The 24,055-nt window shown below is 40.7% G+C and overlaps 1 protein-coding gene across 1 annotated transcript in view; it reads left to right on the top strand.

Moving 5' to 3' along the window:
• The first annotated feature begins 3,124 nt into the window (after positions 1 to 3,124).
• The window catches only part of LOC128928709 (uncharacterized), a 240,076-nt gene continuing 219,145 nt past the window's right edge, over positions 3,125 to 24,055 (top strand). Inside the window, exons 1-2 of the mRNA XM_078338156.1 lie at positions 3,125 to 3,250; positions 4,046 to 4,400. Coding sequence (XP_078194282.1) covers positions 3,125 to 3,250; positions 4,046 to 4,400 — 481 coding nt within the window. The remainder of the gene's footprint in view (positions 3,251 to 4,045; positions 4,401 to 24,055) is intronic.

Here is a 24,055-nt window from a genome sequence, read left to right as displayed (position 1 = left end):
GAACTAGAAAAAACTATTTTAATTCATATGAGTCCCAAAAAAGAGCCCAAATAGCTAAGCAATTCTAAGAAAAAATGAAAAACAAAAAACAAAGCTGGAGGCATCATGCTATCTGACCTCAAACTGTACTATAAGGCTATGGTAACCAACAAAGCCTGGTAATGGTACAAAAACAGACACATAGACCAATGGAACAGAATAGAGAGCCCAGAAATAAGACTGCACACCTCCATTTCTTTGTAGTTTCTAGCTTCTCGAGGCCATCTGTATTCTTCAGCTTAGGCCAGCAGTGTAGCATTTTCAAATCTAAATCTCTCTCTATCTCTTTCTGTCTCTCTCTGTGTCTCTGAACTTGCTTCCGTCATCAGATCTCCTCCTATGACTCTGACTCTCCTGCTTCACTCTTTTCCTTATAAGGACTCTTATGATTACATTGGGCCCACCCAGATAATTCAAGATAATCTTCCTATCTCAAGATTCTTAAATTAATCATATTATACTATTGTGGTTCAGGGGTTCAGGGTGCCCTCAGCTCCCCTGAGAGGATGCTTCTCCAGGTTCTTGGTCTCCTGCCCTCCCAAGAATGAGAGAGGGGACCACAGTGCAGGGTGCAGTAAATGTTGGACTCAGAATAAATAAATCACTTGTAGAAAGTGATTTATTTAAAGAGAGAGAAATAGTAGAAGGAGAGAGAAAGAAACAGCTAACTCTCACACTGAGTAAGAGAATGCAGAGAGATGGAATCCAGGAGAGGAAAGCAGCTTCCACACTGAGTGGAAGGGAGTAGAGAGAGACTGATTTTAGGAGAGGGGAAGACAGGCTTCCATGAGAGAGTGTGGAAGGGGACTCCAGAGGGAAAATCCAGGAGAGAGGAAGACGGCTTCCATGAAGGGAGTGTTCATGGAAGGAGACCCAAACATGGAGTCTGAAGGGGTGTGGAAGAAGGGGACTTTTAACCTGGGAGGAACCCCAACCTTCTCTAAGACCCCTGGCCAATGAAAGGAGTTCCTTAGAACTTATGCTGGAGTGATTGACTCTTAGTTTCTTCCTGTGTCCTCGAAATTCAAACATAAACCATTAAATCTCCTGTACAGAGACAGATGGGAGGGGGGCATGGCACTGGGAAGTTCTTGCCCTTAAAACTACGCCCCCTTGTGGACCCGGAAAGAGAACACATACCCTCATTCCTCTGAACAAGAAAGAATCCATTCCCTCATTCCTGAACAGGAAAAGAACACATTCCCTCATCCCTAAAAAAAAAGAACACATTCCCTCATCCCTGAAAAAAAGAACACATTCCCTCATTCCTTTAAACAGGAAAGCCCAACTTCTGTTGGAATATGGGAGTCAATCCTCTTTAACTACTTCCTGCTGAAATGGGGTGTAGAAGGGGCCCTGCAGTTGAGGTGTCCTCCAGAGGGGAATCTTTCAGGGGTGCAGGCTGATCCTGAGGTCCACGATAGAGTTCATGAGCCAAGGACATCTGGGGTTTCAGCAACAGGATTATTTGGGACCTTATGATTCTATAAGAAATGAATGTGACAAGGTAGTTAAAGATGAGAGACCCAGAGACCAACAAATACAGATGGTTATATACAAGCCTCTGTGAGAATAGAGTCAGCACAGGCAGTTGTTAAACAAGCTTCACAACACTGTTTCTTAAAGGTTTTTAGCCCTGTGTTTGGTTTCTGAGTTCTATGTTCAAAACAATACTTGACAGGTTTACAAAATAGCAGCAATTTTCCTAGAAAGAGACAGGTTCCTTTCGTATTATGAAAAGAATAATTGGAGTTCAAGAGATAGCAAAGTTGAGGGTTATAGTCCTGTTAAAGCCAGGATATAAATTAGACTCATGCGTGGTTACTTCCCTGAAGATCTTGTGGGAAAAGCAGATGCAGAGCCTCTAAGGGCTCGCAGGTGGATGAAGGGTTGTCTCCTGGAACTTCAGGCTGCAGAGCGGAGGGTCTATGACTTTCCTTAGGAGGTGTCCAAGGCTTCGGCCGAGCGTGATGATTCCATGAGCTGATTCCCACCACCTTAATTGCCGTTGGAGTAGACAGAATAACAGAAAATGGTCCTTTCCAGGATGGACCTAGAGAGGGAGAGTCTGCGAGCAGAGAATTAACAAGCACCAAGTCTCCAGGGCAGAAGAGAAATACTGAGAAGGCCAGGCAGTGTCCAGGAGATGAACTTCCTGGACTTCCATGGTCAGCTTTCTCCGGGGTTCTGTGAGGGTGATGGCTCATGCTGGCACTTACTCCAGGCACCCTTAGTCCTGCCATTGGGTCACCTGGTCAGACACCTCAGGCCCTGGGGACCTTCATCCGCTAGGACAGTGTGCTTTCCAGTGATTCCCTTGGCACAGTGGGCATGGACGAGATGGTGGTCCATTCTCTGGGGATAATTTCTTATAAAATGTCCTTTCAGACTGCACTGGTAACAAGTTCTGCCAGACTGGAGGCTAACCTGAGCCTTTCCCTCATTTGAGCCCCTGGGGTCTGCTTGCCTGAAGGCCGTGACTCGGGCTGGTCTCTCCTGTTCCTTTCAGCCTGTTCTTTCTGGTCTCTATTATAAAACACCAAGGTTGCCTGGTGCAGTAATGATTCTAGACTCTGCTCTGGCCCCAAGGCCAGTTTCTGGAGCTTCTGCCTGATACCTGTTGCTAATAAACTTGTCCTTTAGTATTAACTGATCCTCTATGAAGTCTGGTGACGGGAGTGTACTTTAAGGCCTCCTGCAATAGCTCAAGGGAAGCTGTTGGGTTTTCTTCCCTTCCCTTTGGGGGCTAGATTTTCCACTCGGCAGAGGGCAGTTTGGCCATGCTGTTTGGCAGGGAAAAATAAGCCACTTCTTCCTTAAGGACCGTGTGCTAAATTGGTCCCAATTTTTCAGTATACATCTTAATGGGGACTTGAGCTTGGGAATAGAAGCACCCATCTGAAATGGAACACAAGAGATGCCCACACTCCCAGTTAAAGAAATTACAGTCGCTTCGACCTGTTGCATCCTCCAGGTAAAATGGGTACCGAAATGAAACGTCTTTCAGTCAGTACCTCGAAATTTCATGTGCCCAAGATGTGTGATCCATCTTATCAGAGGGCCTCCTATGTACTGGATGTGAATCATGACCTACCAGTGTCATAGGACCAGTCTCACTGCCTGCAGGACCTCCAGTGACTACCATAGAGGCATGGAACTAAAGGAGCCATTGGGTTGGGTAGTCACATACCAACGAGCCCCGATGAGGCCAGTGAGGCTCAGGAGATGGGTACCAATATTTCCCAGCACAAGTCCAATTTACACAGGCCAATTTATAAAACTGCCCCAGAAGGGTAAACTTCTAGGGAGGGGCCATTAGAGCACACAGCTCAAAGAAGGCAGGCCAGGCAGGGCTGAGGCCAGAACAACACCCTCCTCTCCCCTAACCCATTTTCCATTGTAAGAAAATGCTTTTAGGGATGCGAGAGCTACCATTAACCATTTGGGCCCTGGAACTGGTTTAACTATAATCTGCTAGATGGAAAAGTTCTGCCATGGAGGGAGAGCCAATCCTAAGCAAAACAAATTAGACACCAAACACAAAGTCCCACAGCCTTCGGCTTCTGGGAAGCCTTTGGGATATTTTCCCCAAAGTTTTCACCAATTCAACACTGGCTCCACCAGGAATTTGGACTAGCAACTCTTGCAGTTACAGGTCCTATGCCTTAACCCCTTTACCATTTTAGTCACTAGTAGCAAGGAAAGGCAGAAAGCTTTCTTAAGCTGTATTTTGAATAAGAATGCTGCACACTGAGGCTGGAGGCCTGCCTAAATGCCGGGTGGAGCTAACAGCCAGCAGCTGCTTCTTTTCTTTCACCTGATGCACCCATAGAAAAAAACTGCTTGCCCCTTTGGGTTTAAAAGCCTTGTTTACAGCTGCTGCTAGGCCAGCTTTGAGTACCCCTACCCTGGCGGCTTTTGGGTGCCATGTTGACCCCACCAGAACCTCGTGTGCTGTTGGGCCACTCCCCAAGCTGCTGCCCACATAGGGACCTGAGGCTGGCAGGTGAACGCCCTGGGGAAGCCTTTTTTACACTGCTGCCTGGGACTAGGGAGCTCCGGGGAGGCCTGCCAGAACCATGCACCAGGCTGCCACACTCCCGGGTTCCCTGTAGGCTCGGGCTGTACCTCGCCCCTCCCGGCTGTTTTCTCTAGCCAGTCTGCAGCTTCCTGCACAGCTGAGTTGCGGGAGATCCCCGTTCCCGTTCCAGGGGCTGGGCTGTTCCCAGCTGGCAAGAAGCGAAAGGCCCTGGGGGCAGGGAGCACCTGCTTTGCCCCACAGGCTCCCGCAGGTTTTGGTCCCAGAGATAATATCCAACGGATAGAGAAGGAGACAGAAAGCAGAGAGAGCGAGATTGAAGGTAAAAAAATGTGCTTTTAATTCTGGCTGGGCTGTGTCTGCTTAAGAGGGGCTGGGTCATACCTCCCAGGTGGTGCCACTCAGGTTCCCAGCAGCCCTGCCTTGCTGTGGCCGCTTCAGGTGTTCTTAAAGAGACAGGACAGAATGGGGCCAGTTTTACAATTTTGAAGTCTTCTTTTCTGGCTGTACCCCTCTCCTGGCTGGCTCACCAAAATGTAATATTGGGGTTCAGGGTGCCCTCAGCTCCCCTGAGAGGATGTTTCTCCAGGCTCTTGGTCTCCTGCCCTCTCAAGAATGAGAGGGGACACGGCATAGTGCGCAGTAAATGTTGGGCTCAAAAATGTTTGTAGAAAGTGACTTATTTAGAGAAAGAGACAGGAGAAGGAGAGAGAAAGAAACGGCTATATCTCATGCTGAGTCAGAGAATCCAGAAAGATGGAATCCAGGAGAGGAAAGCAGCTTCCACCCTGAGTGGAAGGAAATAGAGAGAGATGGAGTTTAAGGGAGGGGAAGACAGGCTTCCATGAGAGTGTGGAAGGGGACTCCAGAGGGAAAAATCCAGGAGAGAGAAAGATGGTTTCCTCGAAGGCAGTGTTCATGGAAGGGGACCCAAACATGGAGTCTGAAGGGGTGTGGAAGAAGGGGACTTTCAACCTGGGAGGAACCCCCACTTTCGCTAAGACCCCGGGCCAATGAAAGGAGTTCCTTAGAAATTCCGCCGGAGTGATTGACTCTTAGTTTCTTCCCGTGCCCGTGAAATTTAAACATGAACTGTTAAATCTCCTGGATGGAGAGAGATGGGAGGGGGACATAGCACTGGGAAGTTCTTGCCCTTAAAACTATGCCCCTGTGTGGACCTGGAAAGAGAACACATTCCCTCAATATCTGTAAAGTCTCTTCTGCCATGCAAGATAGCATATTCACAGGTTCTTGGAATTGAAATATGGGCATCTCTCTTGGTCCATTTGGGCTGTTATGGCAAAATACCTGAGACTAGATAATTTATAAACAACAGAAATTTATTGCCCACAGTTCTGAAGGCTAGGGAGGCCACATCTAGGTGCCAGCAGATTTGGTGTCTGGTGAGGACTCTCTGCTTCGTAGATGGTGCCTCTTTGCCACATCCTGACATGGTTAAGGGCAAAAGGGGCAGACACGTTTCCTCAGACTTCTTTGATGGGGCATTAATCTGATTCACGAGAGCTCCACCCTCATGACCTAGTCATCCTCCCAAAGAGGATCCCCAAAGGGGATCTCCCCTCCCAACACATAGGGGATTCGGTATCAACATGTGAATTTTGTAGGGACATAAACATTCAGGCCATCTTTGGGTCGAGGGGGATCATTATTCTGTCTACACACAGGGCTCTTTTTGATACTTAATTTCTTTGGACGTTTATTATACCAATGATTTATGTTGTAATGTAGATCCTAGAATTCTAAAAAGATTTAGTTAATATTTGATCAAATTTTACCAATTAGATTTGATTCACATTTTACTGAGCCCACATATGAAACAGTGTTTTAAATGTCAAATAACTGTAATAGTGAACCAGTCATATGTATATGAGTGGTTTCCTGATTTTTCCTTTCACATAATATTGACAGTCATTTCCTTTAACTGTCAGAATTAATGCATTAATTTTGCTAAGGGCCTGAAAAATTTTAGAGACCATCAGTTAATTGTTAAGACCTTAATGTGGTGAGGTCTCTGAAACTGATAAAAGTAAAATGATTTACATAAATTAAAATGTTGCAATATTTTAAATATAAATGTCAAGAACTGTAATGGGTATAAGAATTTACTGTACTTGCAAGTTAACATGTTAACTTGCTACAGTTTCATGGATGCTGGTTGAAGACATGGGATTCCCAGGTCAGAGACAAAAGAAAGTTTATTACAGCAATGGCTGTAAGTAGCCAGAGTATCAGCATTTTTACCCTGATTTCCAGTTTCCACAGGGTAATGTAAAGAGGGCCAGATGACATCTGAACAATTAGTGGGTTGTGTTATGTAACAGTAATGTTGGATGTAGAGAAGCTAAATTTTGTATAAGATTCTGGTCTTCGCTCTAGAGGGAGACATTCTCTCTCTTCTAAGGCTATTTAATATGCACACATCCTTAAAAAATAGTCTGGAACTAACAGAAGTCAGTTCTTTGCTTATAAAACATGCCAAACATGAGGGAACCATGGAGAATTGTTTCCCAACAACAGATAGGTCAATTTTTTTTCTTAAAAACCAAACCTTTTAGGCGAATATTCCTGATAAGCCTCAAATTGATTACGTCTTGAAGTAAAATCTTATCTCACCTCAAACTCCCTCCCTCTCCTTTGTTCTCTTCCTTTCCTTTCCTTTTTTCTCTTTTCTTCTTTCTTTCTTTCTTTCTTTCTTTCTTTCTTTCTTTCTTTCTTTCTTTCTCTTTCATTCATTCATTCATTCGTTCTTTTTTTTTTTTGAGAAAGGAGTCTTGCCCTGTTATTCAGGCTATAATGTGGTGGTGAGATCATGAGTCATTGCAGACTTGACCTCTGGCTCAAGCAGTCCTGCCCCCTTAGCCTCCCAAGTAGCTAGGACCACAGACACATGCCACCACATTGAACTATTTTTTAATTTTTATTTTTAGAGAGAAGGGAGTCTCACTGTGTTGCCCAGGCTGGTCTTAAACTCGTGGGCCCAAGTGATACTCCTGCCTCAGCCTCCCAAATCACTGGGATTACACGTGTGAGCCACTGTGCCTGGCTGATATCAACTATTTACATTATACATTAAAAAATATTTTAAAAATAGCCTTTATTTTATGAGATTATTGTAGCACTAGATGATAGTGCTTTTAAAAAAATTATTTTGGTTACACAAATAAGTTCTTTAGTGGTGATTTCTGAGATTTTGGTGCACTCCTCACCTTAGTAGTATACACCTTAGTAGTGTACACTCCCCTGAGTCCCAAAAGTCCATTGTATCATTCTTATGCCTTTGCATCTTCATAGCTAGCTCCCACTTATGAGGGAGAACATATGATATTTGGTTTTTCATTCCTGAGTTACTTCACTTAGAATAATGGGCTCCAAATTACATCCAAGTTGCTGCGAATACCATTTTTTTTTTTTATGGCCGAGTAGTAGTCACATATATATATACAGTTTTCTTTATCCACTTGTTGATTGATGGCATTTGAGCTGGTTCCATAGTTTTGCAATTACAAATTGTGTTGCTATAAAAATGTGTGTACAAGTATCTTTTTTTGTATAATGACTTTTTTTCCTTGGGGTGAATACCCAGGAGTAGAATTGCTGGATCAAAGAACTAAAAGTTCTTTAAGGAATCTTCACACTCTTTTCCACAGTGGTTGTACTAGTCCACGTTCCCACCGACAGTGTAAAAGTATTCCTTTTCATGACATTCATGCCAATATTTATTATTTTTTGATCTTTTGGATTATGACCACGCTTGCAGAAGTAAGGTGGTATTGCATTGTGGTTTTGATTTGCATTTCCTGGATCATTAGTGATGTTGAACATTTTTTCATATGTTTATTAGTCATTTGTATTTCTTCTTTTAGAACCATCTATTCATATCCTTAACCCACTTTCTGATGGGATTGTTTTTTTCTTGCTGATTTGTTTGAGTTCCTTGTAGATTCTGGATATCAGTCCTTTGTCAGACATACAGATTATGAAGGCTTTCTCCCACTCTGTGGGTTGTCTGTTTACTCTGCTGATTATTTATTTTTCTGTGCAGAAGCTTTTTAATTTAGTTAAGTCCCACCTATTTATGTTTGTTTTTGTTGAATTCACTTTTGGGTTCTTGGTAATGAAGTCTTTGCCTAGGCCAATATCTAAAAATAGCCAAAGTCCTAAAATGCTTAGGAATATACTTAATCAAGGAGGTAAAAGACCTCCACAAAAGAAAACTACAAAACACTGCTGAAAGAAATCATAGGTAAACAAAAGGAAACACATCCCATGTTCATGGATGTGTAGAATCAACATTGTGAAAATAACCATACTGCCAAAAGCAATCTGCAAATTCAATGCAATTTTCATCAAAATAATACCATCATTCTTCACAGAACTAGAAAAACAAATTATAACATTTATATGGTACCAAAAAAGAGCCCACATAGTCAAAGCGACACTGAACAAAAAGAACAAATCTGGAAGTATCATATTACCTGACTTCAAACTATATATACTATATAGTTCAATCTCACTGAAGGCCATAGTCACCAAAACAGCATGGTACTGGTATAAAAATAAGCATATAGACCAATGGAACAGAAGAGAGAACCCAGAAATAAAGCCAGACACTTACAGTCAACTGATCTTTGACAAAGCAACAAAAACATAAAGTGGGGAAAGGACACTCTATTCAACAAATGGTGCTGGGATCATTGGCAAACCACACGTAGAAAAATGAAACTGTATCCTTGTTTCTCACCTTACACAGAAATCAACTCAAGATGGATCAAGGACTTAAATCTAAGACCTGAAACCATAAAAAATCTAGATGATGACATATTGGATAATAGTGCTTTTGTAAACTGCCCTGTTTAGCATAATAAAGCTTGTCAATCCTTTGTGAAACCCTCAGATTTAGAAATATTTCACTGGCCTAAATCAAAATTTCCGAGACTCTCAGAAAGTATTCCTATTCCCTCTTAATTGGAATGTCCATCTCTAGGTGCTTTTACTTCAAAGATATTTTTTGCAATCTTTTCTAAGAGTATTTCTGTGATATTCCTTATAGGTTGGAGGAGACCTTTTCACACAGTGACTTTTGCAGACTTGGGTTATTCTTTCCTGAAGTACACAGTAAATTCTTCATTTTCTAACCTGAACTTAAACACTATATCATATTTGAACTTTTAAAAGCACATGACTCTCTTCCCAAGCCAGGTAGAATTGTTCTCCTCATCCAACTCCCCCCGCCATGTCCCCCACAAATATAGTTAGTACACATATAGAATGTGTTTGTATCATTCCATATAGAATGGCATTAAACTATTTTCCTGACTGAATTATAAACTTGAGGGCAAGGATTATCTCATTTATGAGTGGACCTAGTATACAGATGTTCAGCAAATGTGGTTTATTTTTTCTATTTTCTCTAAATGGTTGAATCATGGCACCAATCATATGTCACTGTCTTTTAAAAGAAGGGACTTTGCTTTTGTGACCCTAGAGCCTCTTTGTGCAAAATTAGAGCATGATGGGCTTAATACAAGTTTATTGATTGTATAAAAGAAGGAAGGAAAGCAGAGAGTTTTTTTCCCCCAGAACCTGAACCTGAAGCTTTCTTTACTCTGGATTGGCTTCTAAGGGGAAACTGCAGGAGGTACAGTTATTTATGGGTTGCAGGACATCAAGAATTCTCTTACTTGCTGTAATTTCAGCAATCTCAACTCAAGGTACAAACTCTACTTCTAATTCTTTTAGTTCTTCTGTTTTGTTAAAATATAAAAAGTCCTGGAAAACCACAGCAAGCTCAGCTAAAATACGATCAAACTTTTAACCATTTACGCCTTAGTGAAACCACCCCCACCCAGTGCTTTGCACACACCGTAACATGTCATTGTTCTCATATTTTCTCATTCTCAGGGGAGGGATGAAGAAACATGAATTCCCTTTTTGAATCCAAGCACGACCCAGCTATTATCATATCCATAAAGGCAGAGAGAACTCTAAAGTCAATAAGTACATAGAATGGTTTTTATGTTATTGTTCACATGTTACCTTTAATAGAGCCCCTGTACAAGTCATGAGCTGATTAATGCCAGAACTGGAATCATAGAATAAGAATGAAGACTATGGCTGAGGTGATTACTTGGCAACTCAAAATAAAAAAGTAATTCAGTCTAATCCAATCCAGCATTTATTGTGTGATTATATGTCAGAAATTGTGATAAGTCCTTTGGAAATATAATCATGATTAGGATGTAATCATCAATTTCAAGGGGTTTATAAATTCCCATTGGAAATGCATATGAATGACTAGCTATAATAATCAACAGAATAAAAATGTAATAAGTAGACATACAAATTAAGTATTTTGGAAGCACTGAGGAAGAAGAAAATATGTTTTAATTGGTGATATCAGAATACGGTTCTCAGTACTGACATCAGGATTCTAATATCAAATATAACCCTAATAAAGGAGGTAGTATCTAAATTGGGGTATGAAACATGAATAGAAGTTCTGTGGGGAATATGGAAAATGTGCAGTGCAGGTGGTGGGTATTACTTGAGGAAAAGTGTGAAGACATGGAAGGGCACAGCAAATAAAAGGCCCATACTTTTATTTGTGGTCTGCTGTGGTTGAATCATTTAATGTGGAGAGGAGCCTGAGGCTGAAAAAATAGATATGAAGCCAAATTTATTTAACAAATATTTATTGAACAATCACTGTACTCCATGGTTTTCTTCCACGGAAAGTCATTTTCTATAGATTGAGTGAAAAATCAGGCTACTAAACAGTATGAATAGTGATGTCATTTGGCAGACATCCTTGCCTCCATAGAGTTTTTCTTCTATTTTGGGGATGGTGATGGCAGGACTGCCACAAAAAAAAAAAAATATGAGCTATAAAGTCATGTTATGGAGTGTATCAAGCCATTTGTGTGTTGCTATAAAGAGAGACCTCAGACTGAGTGAGATGGTTGCCTCTGTACCCTCACCCAAATCTCATCTCGAATTGTAATCCTCACATGTTGAGGGAGGGACCTGTCATCACCACATGTGAAGAAAAGGAGGTGATTGGATCATGGGGGCAGTAGCCCCATGCTGTTCTCATGATAGTCAGTGAGTTTGCATGAAATCTGCTGGTTTTATAAGAGTTTGACAGTTCCTCCTTCCATGTTTCTCTCTCCTGCCACCTTGTGAAGAAGGTGTTTGCTTTGCCTTCTGCCATGTTTGTAAGTTTCCTGAGGCCTCCCAGTTATGTGGAACTATGTCAATTCAACCTCTTTTCATTATAAATTGCTCAGTCACAGGTAGTCTCTTTATAGCACTGTGAAAACAGATTGATACACTGAGTAATTTATTTTAAAAAGGGGTTGAATTCGCTCATGGTTCTGCAGGTTGTACAAACATGGCTCCCACATCTGCTTTTGGCGAGGGCCTGAAGGAGACTAAAATCATGACAGAAGGCCAAGAGGGAGCAGGTACATCACATGGCAAGAGCAGGAGCAACAGAGAGAGGTTAGGAGAGTGTCACTCACAAACTTTTAAACAACCAGAACTTATGAGAACTCACTATTGTGAGAGCAGCACCAAGCCATTCACGGGGTATCCACCCCCATGACCCAAACACCTCCCACCAGGCCCTGCCTCTAAGTTGGAGATTATATTTCAACATGAGATTTGGAAGGAACAAACATTCAGAGTATATCATGGAGCACAATAAAGCAGGTATTACTTTCAAACAGGGTGGTCCAGGAATGCTCCTGAGAAAGTAACCTATGATCAATGACTTGATGGGGCTGAGGAAGTATTTCTAAGAAAAGAATGTTCTCACAGAGAGATCAGTGAGTCTAGTGGTTTTTAATATGGCTCCCTTTTAAGAAATAATGACCTGTTAATAAAATAAAATCTGGAGACTCTAAGGTTTCACACTGGAGAGAATATCTTCTGATTACTGATAGCCCTTTGAAAACTCAGGGATGGCATCTAGGCCATGGATGATCAGAAGATATTCATTCCAGGGTGAATCCTTAGAAGTTACCCATCACCATTGCCTGCTAGCCTTCAGATACCAACTTCTAAAAGCTACTGGATTTTCCTAAAACACAACTTGAATTTTATCATTCTTATCCTCCAGAAATTTAACAAATCTCTATTTTTTAAAGGAAAAATCATAAAGTAGCAGGAGTTAAGAGCCTCGGGGGCTCAGGATAAGATCCGTCTTCCCCATTCTCTAGGTGCCCTTTTACAAGCATGACAAGAGGTCCCAGAAGCCGTGAGTGCTTCAGGAGTCAACAGAGGGTGCCATGGACATCTGGGTGTTCTGGCTGAAACTGCTTTGTCATGGGTTCTACACTGGAAGGGCCCTAGAATTCTACAGATCGTGGCAAATCCATGTGCCCACTTCCTACCCAACTGGAGTCACATCATCACCATCAGTCTTGGGATCATAGGACTAATCCAATTTTATTCTTTAATCCTAGTTATTTCATTCCTGAGAAAGCCCAACATGGTGAGGTGATAGAACTCCACTCTTGATGTGCATATAGCTGTGCACATTTCCTTTCATGACCCCATTTCTTACCTCACTCTATACCTGCAACCCTTCTGCTCTGCCTCTTGGATCACCCTTCTGCAGAAATCCCTTGTATGCTACACCTCGTTTTTTAACAGTCCTTTTACTTCTGATCAGATCCCTGTCATTTCACTTCACTAGCTGGAAAACCTGCTTCTCTCTTGAGGACACTGCTTCCTCTTTCAATTGATCCCCATTTTTTCCTCTCTCATTGTTGTGTAAAATGTAGGTTAGATGCCCTTCTTGCTCCTCATTGCTACTTCTAGGCATTTTCTTTTTTCTGATTATAAACCTCAGCTTTGAGTCTAAGTCATCAAACCATAAACCACTTACTACCTCCTTGTGCTGAAGGGAAGGGGGCACCTGGAGCCACTCTGATTCCTTGAACAGTTGAGTTCCTGGCTATGAATGTCTCCAACATTGTCTGTCATAGTTCTTGGTGATTTTGTTATGTTTATATTATTGTTTTGGGGTACAGGGTCTCACTCTGTCACCCAAGCTGGAGCGCAGTGGTGCAATCATGACTCACTGCAGCCTCAGCCTCCCAGGCTTGAGTGATCCTCCCACGTCAGCCTCCTGAGTAGCTGGGACTACAGGCATTTGCCCCCATGCCCAGCTAATTAAAAAAAAATTTTACAGTGACAAGGTCTCCCTTTGTTGTGCAGCCTGGTTTCGAACTTCTGGCTCAAGTGATTCTTCTGCCTCAGCCTCCCAAAGTTCTGGGATTTTATTATTCTTGAGGACAATTCTTTATATGCATATCTTTCTCTTCATATTCCTGTTTCTCCTCTGCTCAAATGATCTTATCCTCTACTCTTTGGTTCCTTTGTCAAAAACTCATCATTACCAATAACTACAACCTCTGTTATCTCAATTTCACGTTCCCACTCTCTGATTACCCTCTCTAAGTTTCCAAACTTCTCTCCATTGTAAAATTCCTCCCACCCATACCGTAGGTTTTGCCATTTACATATCTTTTTTTTTTTTTCCCCCGATACAGAGTCTTGCTCTGTCACCCAGGCTGGAGTGCAGTGGCCCAATCTCGGCTCACTGCAACCTCCTTCTCCCAGGTTCAAGCAATTCTCCTGCTTCCACCTCCCGAGTAGCTGGTATTACAGGCACCTGCCACTGCGTCCGTCTAATTTTTGTATTTTTTTAGAGACAGGGTTTCACTGTGTTGGCCAGGCTGGTCTCAAACCCCTAACCTTGGGATCCACCCACCTCGGCCTCCCAAAGTGCTGGGATTACAGGCCTGGACTGCTGTTCGCTGATCTTATCAGCTTCTTCCTGTGTCATATTCTTCCATGTTTTCACATCTCTCTTTTCCTAGCTTATACTCTAGGGTCTGATGTCATTAGAAGTAGTGTAAGAAAATGGGACCAAGAGGGGTTTGCAAGTGTTTATTTGACATTAATTTAAAGAGCAAATCTATTCCTGGGATTGGGAGTAGGACAAGAGAGAAATACTCAAGCTTGTTCTCAGTCTCTCATCTACTGTCCAAGAATCACATTTGGTTGTAAGCTTGTCTGTCCCTCAGGGGAGAACCCAAGCCTGCCAAGGAGCTGGTTCCTTAGGAGGCAGGTTAGTAATTCCTGATACTCATATATGCTGGTTGGGGGCACAGGGTGGGGTAGTTTACCTCCCCAAGTAGGTCCATTACAACTTTCTAACTTTGTGAAGTCCTCTTTCTGAGGGAACTCTGATAAAGGCTTTTTCCTTCAGAGGTTTTATACAATTCCAGGGATGTTTTAGTGACCATTATGGATTTAAGTTGCTGGCTGTGGCTCAGTTGTCTATCTCTGAATTTGTCTTTGGGAATTGGGGAAGGCTTCACACAAAGGAGGTGACATTTGAACTTGGCTTTGAAGGATTAGAAGGATTTTGCTGGAAGTGGCATAACAATTCTCACTAGCAAGAAAGATAATTACTAGCAACGATTTTTTTTTTGGCTTCATAATATTAAGGACAATTTAGACCTCTGTGCCTATATATTCATATATCATATGTTTATGACTCAAAGTAAATATGATTAACTAGATAAAACCCCACTGAATCCTCTTTTTTATGTGCAAAGTAAATATTTTTAAGAAGGAGGTTTGATTTATTTACATTTTTAATTAAATGAAAATTACAGATAAAAGATGCTATACCACTCATCTTCCTAGGAAAAGAAAATATTGCAATGTAATTAAAAGGACGCCTCAAATTATAATTAGATTTGAAATTTAATTATGACTGGAATACTTCATCCTTATGCACACTGACACCTTGTTGATACATAACCTTTAAAGTATTTTTATTATATTTCACTAAGATCTTAATCTGTGGACTAAATAAAACCCTTAGATTCCTAAGAAGTATTAGAATTCAGTAAAGAATACAATGTTCTTTTTTTTTCTGGAAAAAGTGTGTTTCAGAATTTCGTTTTGACCATTGCTAAATCTTCTTTAACAACTTCTAGCTGAAAATGTTTTAATAATCTCTAGCAGAGATGGATTAGTGAGTGAAAGCTTTCTTAGCTAAGGAGAACTGTTTGTTTCACACCTGACAGAGTTCCTGTCTTCCAAGTTGAAAGGACTCCAGGATATCCCAATACATATTCAGGAATCACATTTTCCAATAAGAAAATTCTCATTATGGAGTGTCAATTCTCTCTGTCTGTCTATCTGTCTGTCTATGTATGTATGTGTGTGTGTATATAAACACACACATATAAATCTATTACCGTTACTTGATGGAGTCTCTTCTGCAGTAAGTTCTGGTTAAATACATTTGCTATAGTTAACTTCCCGTGGCACCATTTGACACTTCTTTCAGCTTAGAAAACAATAATGTTCATAGTAAAAATGATTTAGCTACAGTATAATGTGCCCTGCTAGAAATGTTTTGAGCTAAAGATTCTCAAAATGAAATTATTGTTAGCTTGATTTTCAAAATATTGTGTGATAAAAACTGTTTCAAAAATTGCCACTTTAGCTTATCTGGTGTTGAAGAATGCACTTAATATAAACTGAAGTTCTTTATTCATACATAAAAGTCCGAATTCATAGACTTGGTGGAAATCTTTAAAATACTTGTTTGTTAATTAAATAATTGAATAAATATATAGAGACAACGTATTATGTGCTAGGCATTTCCTAAATTTCGTATAGTGTATGTTGGCTCTAATTTACTACAATCATTAAATGGATTGGCCTTCAGGACAGTAAAAATAAAGGGCTTGCTTTTATAAACTCAAGAGGAAAAATACAAAGCAACAAAGTTCAATCATCTGAAATTGACTCATTTTCATTCTACTGAGTTTGAACTTACATGCCTCACTTAGCCCCTCCTTACTGAACCAATTTTCACCAGACAACTTCTGCTCCTAGATGAACTGAATTTCTACAAATGGCCTGCCTCTGTGGTCCTCTGTATAGGCAAACCTGTCATTGAAGTCCTTATCTCTTTTGAAGGGACTTCAAAAGTCCATTGAAATCCAAAACTTTCCTTGAAGTTAAGTCAAGTTTTGCCTGTTTTAGGGCTGCAGGATTTCATCCAGAAAAGCCTAGGTGGTTAACAAGGAAAGAACATGTTAACCTGGTTGGATTTCATCACAAGTGGAATTTGGTCTGACAATTTTGGCTCTGTTAGGGGGTTTAAAGCATATTCAGCTGTGGAAATGATAAAAGGATTCTCCTACCTGGTTTTATAGCACAATAGCTGAAAGACCAGCAGGTATTTCCAAGCATCTTTTAGTGCATATCCCAAACTGCTACACCAGCTGGATCTTCAGTGAATGAAATAACCCTGCTGTTAAAGCATTTGAATCCCAGTCAAAGTCGTTGACAGTAAAAATCCAGGTGGCTATGCAAATTGGTCATTTCCTTAAACAGTAATTTGAGTTTCACTAGGTGAGCTCTGCTAATAATGACAAGCAACATCTGTGTGGCATGTTTCAATTCATGGAACAACTTTTATGTATATTATCTCAATTAGCCTTCACTAAAACTCTACGAGATGAAGAAATGGAAGTTCAGAGAGACTAAGTGACTTGCCCAAGGTTATACAGGTAGTAAGTGGTGAGCCGGGATTTGAACACAGACACAGGGACACAGTGGGCTTCCATTAGACTATGAGTGACTGCTAGTGCAGATTATTATTGATTCATAGATTTTGATTCAGAGTCAAGCTGCTTTGTCTTCTTTTGGGGGTCCTATTTCTATAGGTCTTTGTTTGAAGATAGGATAATGTGACCAGCTGAAGTGCTTGCTGTTGGTAGAGGGAATACAGAATTAATAGTAGAAAAAAGTAGTTACAAATATCAGCTATGACAACATGACCAGATACAGAAATGGGACTGCCACTGTCACAAGTATTTCCTTCATAGTTTCTTAGAAAAATGTTTGTGTATATATATATACATATATTAAGTGAATATTTTTGTTTACTTTCTTATTTCCTTATGTAACGTAAGATGCATTGACTTTATATTAGTATTTAAGTATTGTTAACATTATGTAACAGTATTTAAGTTATGGGATACCAGTAAACATTATTCAAGGACGTTACCCCCTCTTCTGGGAAAAGGGTTAATGTGTTTCAGTTGTATAGAGAATAGTTCTATCATATTTGGTGAAATTACAACCATATTATTTTCTTTATTTGGAGATTTAACTGTGGTTCAAGGAGATGCGTATGGATGCTAAGTTGACAAATGGTGAATTTGGGTTGGTAAATTTTATGCATCAACAAGACCAGGCTAAGGAATGCCACATAGCTAGTGAAATATTATTATATATAGCTAGTGTCTGTTGGTGTATTTCTGGAAGAGATTGACATTTGAATCAATAGACTGAGTAAAGGACATCACCCTCACCAATGTGCGTGGGCCTCATTCAATCCATTGAGGACCTGAATAGAACATAAAAGGTGGAGGACGGGGAAATTTGCTTCTCGTGTGTGTGTGTGTGTGTGTGTGTGTGTGTGTGTGTGTGAGAGAGAGAGAGAGAGAGAGAGAGAGAGAGAGAGAGAGATCTATATAGATTTCTCTATGTATCTTTATATATAGATGTATATCCTGTTGGTTCTGTTTCTCTGGGAAACCCTGACTAATACAGATAGATTATATTTTGAGCTCTGAGCTCATATTACTAAATTTTCTAAATGTATAAGAAAAGCTGGAATTTCTGATTTTCGTGGAAATCGTCCCAATTTTTAAATGTTAGCAACTGTGTTAGTTTGGGTCATTGTTCTCAATGCTTTATTCCTCCTGTAGTAGATTCTACACTGACACCCACTGCCATGTAACTCTTTAGGGCTTCCCAATAGAATGGATAGAGTAGACATTGCTTGCCTCATTTGTTTTGGAGTTGGCCAAGTGATCTGGATTGCCCAGTGAAGTGTGAGGAAAAATGACCTGTGGCTTTAAGAAGTGCATTTTATTTCCCATCTTTCTTATGCTCCTGTATTCACCTTGAGAGAGGCTTTTTCTGCAGCCCCAGATGGAGGTGACACGTGGAACAGCCTGGAACCTCACCGATAGCTTGGATCCAAGTTCAGTCAATCCAAGCAGATTCCACTGGACTCTTGTTGAGCCCAGCAGAGTCCCAGCCAATAGGCAAACCTGTGATTGAGAAATGCATGTTTTTAAGTAATGGAGATATGGGGTTATTATTGCAATAATACTGCAGCATAAGCTGAAAATTAAAACATTTTTGTGAAAAAGAAAAACAAAAACCATAACATCTTAAGCTACATACAGCTGCAGACTGAATGCAGCCTGTGGGCCACCAGCCTGAGATTTGTAAGATGGATCTTTGGCAGTATCATTGCCAATTCTAGCATTTAGATCACTGATTAAACACAAAACAGAAAGAAAAACTTATGCCAAATGTTGGATACATGGAATATTTAGAGGAAAAATAAAAGCCGTGAATTTAAGAAGCGATACCTAAACAATATCTGTGCTCCCAGTCAGAAGAGGCATATAAACAAAGGTATATAACTAATTGAAAATGAAGTGAAGTGAGAGATTTTCCTGGCCATTTACTGGGTTTAGCAGGATCAGCCTACATTTTCCTCTGTCAGCACTATTTTATACATATAGGCCAAATTCTTAGGGAAGGAATGTGTTTTCTGTCATCCATTTTTGTTACAGTCAAAGTTTTTCAGAGTTCCTGAAAAAAGTGAGATTACTGTTCATATTTAACTCTTCATTCTCCTTCACTCTAAAAGAACAATTTCAATTATTAAAAGAAATATCTCATGCTTTACTAAGTCTTGGGAAATTTATTTTATATAGCTAAGATCACCTGGGGAATTAAAGAAGATTTACTTCTCTACAGAATTAAGGAGGAAATCAGCATAGGCAGACATACAGCAGAGGGAAAGGATGTCCATAACCTCCAGTCACAGAGATAGAAACTTGCATGTTCCTCAAAAGACTAAGTGAGAGAGGGTCCCATCAGATCTTCTAGGATCAGTTACCTCCTTCCAAGAAAAGCCTTCCATACCTAAGACAAGAGCAGCTGTATACACGATCTGATCTGGACATAATCAGGACCCTTCAATGGAGCCACTTCCTCTTTATAAATGTATGATGTGAGGGCAGAGGACAGTACTGAGAGCATTCTAGAGCATGAGCACATCCCTTATGGATCATTCACAGCTTTCCCAAGCTGATGCAGCCTAAGCCTATGTATTTTCCAATCTGAGAGCAATGGTACTACAGTAGTCAGCCACACAGGATTCCATGCGAGTCAGGCCAACAGTCCTTAGACTTCTTAGCAGGTCAATCCTGCTATCAAAATAATTATGTCATTTTAATCGTGATATCTGCCACATATGAGAAATATAAGATGCTGTGAGGTTGCGTTATTATAGTCCCCTGCTAGAATGTGACATCAAGGAAAGATGACCAAATAAATAACAGTTAAAAGAATACTTGGCCTGTAATCCCAGCAGTTTAGGAGGCCGAGGCGGGAGGATCATGAGGTCAAGAGATCGAGATCATCCTGGTCAACATGATGAAACCCCGTCTCTACTAAAAATACAAAAATTAGCTGGGCATAGTGGCTCACACCTGTAGTCCCAAATTCTTGGGAGACTGAGGCAGGAGAATCACTTGAACCTGGCAGGCAGAGGTTGCAGTGAGCCGAGAGTGTGCCACTGCACTCCAGCCTGGGGACACAGTGAGACTCTGTCTCAAAAATAAATTAAAAAAAAAAAAACAAAGCTTGGTGGGTGGTATTTAGTCTGAGAAAGGGATGGGATGATGGGGTTATGCAGGATGTGTGAGAGACTGACAGAAACATATAGAATATCTGAAGTTCTGTTCTAGTATTTTTTAAAGGGGATTACAAAGTTCATAAAAGCGCCCCATGACATGATTATTGTTGCCTCCTTGTGTTCAGTTTAAAATGGTCTTCTATATCATGAGCAGAAAAGAACATGTGAAGAGGTTAAACATTGTTGGACAAAGTGGGAAGTAAAATCAATAAGCATTATGGCTAAGAGCCTGGAAATGAATATCAAACAGACCTGATTTAAATCACAGTTCTGTACTTACTGGCTTTATGACCTGGGGCAAGTTACTTGTTTAACCTCTCCAACCCTCATTTTTTTTTTTTAAATCTGCAAAACAGGGAAGATAATGCATATCTTAGAGTGCTACTGTAAGGATTAGGTGGAACAATATGTGCAAACTGTTGAGCATCCTGACTGTCAGACTGCAAACATTCAGATGTCAAAGCAGAAAGGTGAGCTGTCCATGGTGGACCTCAGGTCACGATGAATGAGGGTTTTAGTTGGTGATAGGATAGTATTTGTAAAGCCTTAAGCCATGTATAATCAACTCCCTTAAGACAAATTTAAATGTGCCCTCAAAGTTATTTTCTCTTAGGCAAGTATATTTATTTTCTAGGGCTGCTGTAACAAACTACCACCAAGTATGTGGCTTAAAAAAACAGGAATGTATTGTTTCACAGTTCTGGAGGCCAGAAGTCCAAAAGCAAGGTGTCAGCAGGGCCCTGCATTCACCGAGATCTGGATAGAACTCCTCCTTGCCTCTCCCTCGCGTCTGGTGGGGGCACCAGTGTCAATCGGGAGCTTCCTGGGCTTGCTGCTTCTGCACTCCTATCTCTGTCGTCACATGTGCTCTCCCTGTGAGTGTGTCTCTGTCTATTCTTCCCTTCCTATAAGAATACCTGTCATATTGGATTAGGATCTACCCTAGTGACCTCATTTTAACTTGATTACATCTGCAAAAACCCTATTTCCAAATAAGCTCACATTCAGAAATACCGGGAGGTGGGACTTAGCTTTTTTGGGGACACAATTCAATCCCCAAGAATACATGAGTGAATGGTTACAGGGCAGAGCCTGTTTACCAGTGTGTTAGATGATTCTTTCTACAGCAAGTTGAGATTGCTAAAGATACATGATTAAGGTGCCCCATTTTTCTGGTTCCTATAATTCTGAATGGGCCTGGATTATAAACTTAGGGTTCTGATTGGGTTATTTGTATTTTTCTCAGTTCTCAAAGTCATCTTGAGTATAATTTCTGGCTTTGTCACAACTTTCTTACTCTTATGATAAGGAAAGAGGGTTGAGGGGAAATCAACATACTGAAAGGAGTTAATCATTTAAAAAACCATTTATGAGGAAAGCAGGGTGATATAAAATGATCTATTAGCTAAACTATAGACTTGCTAATGTAGCTCCATGTAGCTCCGTTTTCTTTTCTTTTCATTGTACTTTGGGCTCTGGGGTACATGTGCACATCCTGCATCCTGCAGGATTGTTGCATAGGTATATACATGCCATGGTGGTTTGCTGTCTCCAGCTGCGCCCCCCCACCCGCCGCAACCCCATCACCTACATCAGGCATTTCTTCCAGTGTTATCTCTTCTCATCCTCCCCCACCCCCGCAGTCCCTCCCCTCACCTCCACCGTCCCACCTAGCCCAGTGAGTGTTGTTTTCTTCCCTGTGCCCAAGTGTTGTCATTGTTTATCACCTGCCTATGAGTGAAAACATGTGGTGTTTGGTTTTCTGTTCTTGTGTCAATTTGCTGAGAATGATGGTTTCTAGATTCATCCATGTCTCAGCAAAGGACACGAACTCATCATTTTTTATGGCTGCATAATATTCCATGGTGTATATGTGCCATATTTTCTTCATCCAGTCTATCATTGATGGGCATTTGGGTTGGTTCCAGGTCTTTGCTATTGTAAACAGTGCAATGAACATTACGAATGATTCATAATCCTTTGGATATATACCCAGTAATGGGATTGCTGGGTCAAATGGAATTTCTATTTCTAGGTCCTTGAGGAATCACCACACTGTCTTCCATGATGTGGAACTAATTTATACTCCCACCAACAGTGTAAAAGTGTTCCTTTTTCTTCATATCCTCTCCAGCATCTGTTGTCTCCAGATTTTTTAATGATTGCCATTCTAACTGGTGTGAGATGGTATCTCAATGTGGTTTTGATTTGCATTTCTCTAATGACCAATGATGATGAGCATTTTTTCATATGTTTGATGGCCGCATATATGTCTTCTTTTGTCAAGTGTCTTTTCATATCCTTCGCCCACTTTTGAATTGGTTTGCTTGTTTTTTTCTCATAAATCTGCTTTAGTTCTTTATAGATTCTGGATATTAGCCCTTTGTCAGATGGGTAGATTGCAAAAATTTTTTCTCATTCTGCTGGTTGCTGATTCACTCTAATGATTGTTTCTTTTGCTGTGCAGAAGCTCTTAAGTTTAATTAGGTCCCATTTGTCTATTTTGGCTTTTGTTGCCATTGCTTTTGGTGTTTTAGTCATGAAGTCCTTGCCCTTGCCCATGCCTATATCCTGAATGGTGTTGCCTAGGTTTTCTTCTAGAGTTTTTATGGTGTAGCTCTTATGTATAAATCTTTAATCCATCTGGAGTTAATTTTTGTATAAAGCATAAGGAAGGGGACCAGGTAGTTCCTTTTATTTGATACTATTGGAAGTCTCAGGGTGTTCTGGTTGATTTAAGATTAAACCTAAGTTATAATATTGAGTGTTCCTGCTTTGATAAGAAATTCCACTCTCTGCAACCTTTATTCAGTTGGTATGCTTGGGCTTGTATTGTAGAGTTTATGGTGATTAGGTTATATATATAGCCTTATAAAGAAACTGAAAATGATTATGGATTTTAAAAATTAGGGGACTTTCCTTCTCTGGGCTAGGTAATGTATAGGAGCTTTAAATCATATATAGAAAAATGTCTTTTCCGATCCAAAGTGAAAACAACAGTAAAAGGGCTGATGTCCTCTTCTTGGTTGTGTGCATTGCTATGATGTGATATGTGATACTCCATCAATGTGCTCAAGTCCTGTTGTCTGATCATGGGAGCCTCCCTGTCTGCCTGGCATGGCTCACCCATGACAAAGGGTGAATGAGGAGAGAGTGGTGCCATCAGTCTACAGCCGAGCCCCTGAAGGGAAATGTGGGGCCACCATTCAGTGAGCAAAGAGTGACTTGATCTCAATTATCCCCACTCCAGCCCAATTGGTCTTTTAAAAATAAAATGTCTCCTTCAAGTCCTACTCTCAGGCAAAGTCTCATTTGACCTCAGACAAAAGGGCCAAGTCCTTTTTCAGCAGATTAGAGAAATTTATATTTAAGCTGGTGATTTTCACATGTTATTTATTCTCCCTCAGTGCAGATATTTTACGGGGTTGGATACAGTGACTGCAGTTGAAAAAATGGCTACAGTCTGTGTTTCCTTAGGAGGGAAAAATCATTGCCTGTCAGGAGCTTGGAGATTTAGTCCCCAGGCAGAGATTTACCCAAGGATTCCCTTAAAAGCATAATATGAGAAGACAATACCGTGCCAGCAGGTCAGCTGCGTTGCCACTGGGGAAAGATTTGTTATCCGGGAGATTTTAAGTCTGTGGGTCTACTAGTTTACTTAGCTTGAAGGTTTTAAAGTCAGAAGTTGAACTCTGGAAGAAACAATAATGGGGAGCTTAAAAGTATCACTGCTGGTTTAACAGAAAAAAAAGAGAAATTCAGCCTCTTTAACCTGGGACTTAAATTAGCTTCACAGGTGCCTCCTTTATCTCAGCCACATGTCGTTCTCACAGGTTTTTTTTTTTTTTTTTTTTTTTTTTTTTGCGGGGGAGGAATTTAAAACTCAAAAAGAAGAGCCAGGAACGGTGGCTCACACCTGTAATTGCAGCACTTTGGGAGGCTGAGATGGGCAGATCACCTGAGATCAGGAGTTTGAGAACAGCCTGGACAACATGGTGAAACCCCATCTCTACTAAAAATACAAAAAAATTAACCTGGCATGGTGGCATTGGCAGGTGCCTGTAATTTCCAGCTGCTCAGGAGGCTTGAACCCGGGAGTTGGAGGTTGCACTGAGCCAAGATTTAGCCAT

Source organism: Callithrix jacchus, chromosome 9, assembly GCF_049354715.1.
Source record: "Callithrix jacchus isolate 240 chromosome 9, calJac240_pri, whole genome shotgun sequence".
Lineage (NCBI taxonomy): Eukaryota > Metazoa > Chordata > Mammalia > Primates > Cebidae > Callithrix > Callithrix jacchus.
Note: the sequence above shows the minus strand (reverse complement) of the source record. Positions and strands in the feature narration are given on the sequence as shown.